This window comes from Euprymna scolopes, chromosome 5, assembly GCF_053919585.1.
Source record: "Euprymna scolopes isolate OS-2025 chromosome 5, ASM5391958v1, whole genome shotgun sequence".
Lineage (NCBI taxonomy): Eukaryota > Metazoa > Mollusca > Cephalopoda > Sepiida > Sepiolidae > Euprymna > Euprymna scolopes.
The window spans coordinates 85,807,737-85,813,747 of NC_136486.1; the positions used below are offsets into that span (position 1 = coordinate 85,807,737).

Below are 6,011 nucleotides of genomic sequence, written 5' to 3' on the forward strand. Positions count from 1 at the left end.
AATCCTTTAAAAGCAGGTTTTTTTTTCTTGATAAGTAATTATATTAGCAAGAAAAACTTTACCCAGGTATGAATTAATTTATAATAGTATTCGTTTTTTTATTTTAAATTTTCTGGCATCTATTATGCTATTATCATATTTGGACGTAGAAATATCACAAATATTTTAATATGTTAAAGATTGAAAACCGATGAATGTTGAATATATCAAATAATTTACATTTCTTAATTTTTGAGATGAGGATTGGTTATTCGTATTTGGATTCATCGGACTACTGCTCTCATCTTGAGTGTTATTTTCACAACATTTCAGTCGATGTAACCTTCGGGTATATCTTATCGAACTCAGGATTTTTTCTGTCAAACTAAAAGCATGCGACCCCTGTGAAGTAAAGGGTTCCTTTTGAAATATCGTCCAAATTCCCGAGTTCGACAAGATACATCTGGAGAAGGTGCCCAGACAATTTTTAATGGGCCAAAGTGCCCCTTCCATAGGTGCACTGACTTACTCTCCCCACTTCGGGGTGTTGTGCTATATCATACTTGTATGGGGCGTATACAAATTCCGAATTGAGTAGCGACATGATACTACTGTAATATAACCTTATTTTTCTTTCCAATATATATATGCTTGTCATATTTGTTTATAATGCCCCGTTGAGGACTTAATAAAATATATAATTGAAAATTGCAGCATTTTGTTATATATTAGATTAATACAATTCAATATTACATTGGTTTGGACATTTTGTGGCGCATTCTTTGATTTTCCTATAAATCATTTCCTCATAACTAATAATTGGTCAAGCGTCTTTTATTTCGCACGCTAACTGCCAGTTTAGTATTTGATGTGCACCTTATCACCCTGTCCACTGGTTTGTATTTTAATGAGTGTATTCAAAGACGACTCTGCACATACAAACTGTTACCACGTAGATATTAATGTGATCGGTATACAGTTTCAAATATACACTAACTTTTGCATAATTTCATAAGCTTACATTTCTTAGTCATATGAATCCCAATCAAATAATTGTTTAGTCTTAATATATCAGACGTATATGTTCTATAGTAACTGATCGATTGATTTTTATCTAAATATTGGTTTAATATGCTGTTTGTTTCCGCGTATATTCTTTAAAACCCATGATCTAATTTTGATCGCTAGTATGTATATTGCAATATTTCTATCTATCTAGATCTGAGGACACCGTCAGACAGACAATCAGACAGACAGTCAACCTTTTGGAAAGGTATGTTAGATCATTTCAAGTATCAATTTTATTGTTCTGGACCCTTTTTCTTTCTATAGCCCCAGACTCTTATTCTAAGCCATCTCCTCTAAAAACGAATGCATATTTCATGTCTCTCTCCTTTACTTTCAAATCTTTAACTTAGCTCACTCCATTATTTCATTGTGTTCGTCTTTTAAATATCTTTTCGTGTTCATATTAGCTTGCTTTTGATAAATGTTTTATCAATTGGCTTTATTCCAAAAGTTTGAATACAATATTTGTAAAATCTTAATTGTTGTAATGGGAAATAATACTTCAATGTGAGCGTTTTTTGATACGAAACTGACGTTAGTACATTGCCACGCTATATTAGCACTAAAATGAAACATTTTTCAATAAAATTTTAGAGAAAGTTAAATTCATTACGATTTCTTTACCACATCTATAAAATACTTCCTCTGTTCTTGTTTTTGTTGTGAGAAATGTTGTAAAATGTTGTCCTGTTTTGTGATGTGTTTCTGTCTATGTATTTCCTCGGATCAGTAGGGGTTAACTTTTGATAATCCTTCTTCGGCAAGTTTGCAATGGTTTCTGTTTTCCATCTTTGATTTGCTTTATTTTATGCTTTCCAAATAAGTTAATTAATACAGAAATAAAAAAAAAGTTAGGTTGGAATGAAGAATTGTAACAATACTGGATTTTGAATGCATTTCTGCAGAAGCAGTTTTTGTTCTCTTCGTAAGAAAATGCAATGCAAATATGATGATATATAATTCGATTACTTTTGTCATTTGTTGATAATTAAATCTCAGAGTATATCGATGTATAAAAGAATTAAACGTTTATTGACTACATGAGTGATACATGCATGCGATTTATTGTATTTAAAAATAGTCTTATCACTTCATTGTTAAATTAAAACAGTTCTAAATTTTAGCGTTTATAATTTTAATCTTCTGGCTCTATTAGTTAACATAATAGATGATAGAATTCTAAATAATGGTAACTGCAATAGTTGATACTTGAAATGCTTCCCTATGTTTAGACATTCACATTGTATATCCATGTTTTTACTTTGACATGTTTTTTCAAAAAAAGATGTTTGTCACACTTGCAAATATAAACGCGTTTTATTTTGAAACTACGTAGCAAGCAAATGACATAAGCCATTGTGGGGTTTTTCTTTCATTGAACCTAGTCGATATAAAGTTTCTCATTCAATCACAATATGAACGTTTTGTGTTAATGTATTTTCTTGTGGATAAACAATTCTCAGCGTTTTGACATTTGAACTTGTTCAATCGGACCACTTATCATTCATGACAATACAACATATACAACATTGTTAGAAAGATCAAACTTATACATATGATCAACAAATTTAATATTTCATCAATGCTTCAATGTTTTTACTTAGTATTTTTGTTTTTACTTGTAAAAAAAAGAGAGCCATTTCTCTTTTGTCTTTAATTAAACTTATTTTGTCTGGGAAAAGTGTTTTATGATTAATAATTTGAGAAGGTTAACAAATGTAGTCATTGTTGCAACCACATTTTTGTGCTGATTTTTATATAATTGATTGCTCACTATGCTATAACTAGTGCACACCCTCCGTCAAAAATGGCGGGAAAAAGTTATGCTTTGCCAATGTTCTCACTTTTATCCATATAGAAGCAAATAAGTACGCCATTAATTTAAAATTTCATATCAGAAATGATAATTCTGATAATCTAAAAATTAATTAAAAAAAAAATACCAATCGTTGACTTTTTATTTAGAATGGAGGATTTCTTAATTCATTTCTGCAAGTGGAAAGGTATTTGACTTTGCATTTTATTTGTTGTTTCGTCTCACGACTTGAAATGATTTTGTCGAAATGCAGGACAAACACTCATGTTTTACTAACTTTTTTGTGACAGGACATATATTTATTCATATACAAATACACTATGGTTTTTATTATGGAGTGGAAGATTGTATTTTTATTTTATTACAGCTTAAGAAAAATTAAAAAAAATATTTGCATTTTTAAACAACTATGTAACATTCCAACTTTAACTTTCACATCTTGGAATATATGAAGACGTTTTAAAATTTAATTAGTGCTTTTAGGGTTTGCGTCCACACACAAGTTCGGTTAAATAGTGTATAGATTTCTAGAATTCATAATAACTGTAAATTTTCTGAAGTATGTGTGTGTGTGTGTGTGTGTGCGGGCGCACACACACACACATTAATTACAATCGTATATTGAGGGGAGGAATAATAACTCTTTAAGTGTTCTGAAACTCTTACTACACTAGTAAAACGATTTCCCTTGGCATTAAAGACAAGAGAATTTAGGCCATTAATGAAATTACTTTTTATTTGTTGACTGCAGTATGTTTCTGGTCTTGTGCAATTCTAGGGGGTTCAGACTTACAGGTTTTGTCTTCTACCTTTGAGAAGAGATTAGTTTATTGCTAATCGCCCTAGTCGCTTTTCTCGAGGAAGAACCGGGAGAGTAACCCAGGCATTATTTTGCAAGCCAGAGTGCGCTTCCTTTACGACACCCCATCCCACCATGGGAACGATATAAATAAATTAACAATCCCATTTATTTGGCTTCAACACAAATATGTGAACATTCATTCGTTTTCTTTGACTGTTCAACATTTTATTTAATGTAGATAAAATTTGGATTATAATTATTGCACTGTGCTCTTAAAATTTGAATTATTTTCTAGTAAAAAAATCTGGAGTTTTTCTATTATGCTTTTAAAATCGTTTTACTTGACATATACATTTACATTTGTTAACGTAGACATAAAATCAACTGTCGTTAAGACCGAAACGAAAAGTTTCTAACCAACTTTTTTTTTTCATTTTCAGATGCTTGTGGACTTTCAGATGTGGCTCATATTGAAGGACTACAAGAAAAATCTCAGTGTGCTCTTGAGGAATATGTCCGAAGTCAGTACCCAAACCAACCAACACGTTTCGGAAAATTACTTCTCCGGTTACCATCTCTGCGTACAGTGAGTGCTCAAGTAATTGAACAGTTGTTTTTCGTACGTTTGGTGGGCAAAACTCCGATCGAAACATTAATCAGAGACATGCTACTCAGTGGGGGCTCGTTTAACTGGCCCTACATGGCCATACAATGAATTTTGGATTATACTTAATTTTTTTGTCGATCGCCCTAATACTACCCACTCATCGATTTTCCAGCAAATCTGGTTCAAAATGAATAAAAAGCGAAAACAAATAATAATGAAAATATTAAAACGCAGGAACAACTCCAAAGAAAACGACCACAGAGAAACTACTTTCATACTGGAAGGAAAAAGACCAACACTGAAAACGGTTAAATTGGAAGTTTCTGGATACGCAATGTTTCTGGTGGAATTTCATGAAACTGGATTTGAAAAATGAAATCTGAAATATGGCTGGTGGTGGCTATAGTAAAGGTGCAGAGACAGTTAATCAACAGAAAACCAATTGTCCTCGGTCATAAAAGGATTTTTTTAATGGGAAACAGCTGAATTCTTTTAATTCCGACCACGGACATTTTTTTTTTTTTTTAATGAAGGGACTGTAAATGTATTTGCATCTATGGTATGTGCATGTCTATAAAGATCACTGCTCATACAAATAAAAATGACCTGCATATGTGAGGTAGACAGTATGAATGAGTCTGCATGTGTGTGTGAATAAGTACATGTGTATATATAAATACATCAGTGTGGTGGTATATGAATGATACTCATAACGAATACAACAAAACATAAAACGAGGCAGCTGGAGAAAGACTATTATAAAATGAGAATCATGATTGACAACAGATGAAAACAAATTCTCTGAAAAACATGTGACTGCAAAAGCTAACGAGAACTTGTGTTTAGAGATTTTTGTCTAAAAAGGATGGCCCAAATCTCCATTCATATCTTGCAACAGATCCAAAATGTGATCAAATTATACTTCATCTTTACATAACACACATTCATTATGTGAATGAAACAAAAAAAAAACAGCATGGACTTAACATACATGAAATAACTCTCATCGATACAACTACAGATCTATACCAGTGCATATCAGCGTTGGCTTACAAGTGCATAGAAGTGAATGGGGATTCATTTTTAGTACAAAAATGTATAAATCAATCAGCAAATACTAATTGTTTTTTAAAACTCTTTCTCCAAGCCTTTTATGAACATTTCATTCTCACTCTCTCTTTCTCCCAGAAATGGAGTTTCCTGGTTATGATAATTAGTTTTATCTCCATCCCTCAAATCTTATTTAAATTTTTCCCTTTCTCCAAAATATCAAAACTGGATAAGGTGTTAGTTTTTTTTTCTCTCTCCGTCTTTCAACATGAAGAGAGATCGAAGGAGTTCTTGTACATAGAAAAGTGGAATAAAAAAAGTGATGGCATGCCACACTCAATCACACATTATCAAAAATTAAGAATAAAAACTGTATTCAATATTGATTCTTGAAACTTGTTGTTTTCAAATATTTAAAGAGACGCTATATATAATATATATTAATGATTTTCTTTGTAGAAACTGATGAGTTTATCAAGATGTCATTCCACCAAGTTGTCACTGTTTAATGACGTTTTCACCAATGTTGAAATGTCACTTTTTCCTACTAACATTATTTTCGTACGTCAATAAGATATTGTAATGATATTTAACTACAGACGTGACGTTAAGATTTATTATGAAATCCGATTCGTTCAGAATCAGAGCGACTCTAATTAAAAAATAAATAAAATTATAAGACAAATGAC

General features: G+C 31.5%; 1 protein-coding gene across 4 annotated transcripts in view; it reads left to right on the forward strand.

Annotated features, from left to right (window-relative positions):
• The window catches only part of LOC145276921 (nuclear receptor subfamily 2 group F member 1-A-like), a 43,435-nt gene extending 37,727 nt beyond the window's left edge, over nucleotides 1–5,708 (forward strand). For 2 of the 4 annotated variants that reach the window (XM_080128392.1, XM_080128393.1), the window contains exons 3-4: nucleotides 1,199–1,252; nucleotides 4,106–5,708. In XM_080128392.1, coding sequence (XP_079984518.1) covers nucleotides 1,199–1,252; nucleotides 4,106–4,380 — 329 coding nt within the window. In that variant the 3' untranslated portion in view covers nucleotides 4,381–5,708. The remainder of the gene's footprint in view (nucleotides 1–1,198; nucleotides 1,253–4,105) is intronic. The other 2 variants (XM_080128394.1, XM_080128395.1) reach the window with 1 other exon arrangement.
• Nucleotides 5,709–6,011: the final 303 nt, after the last annotated feature.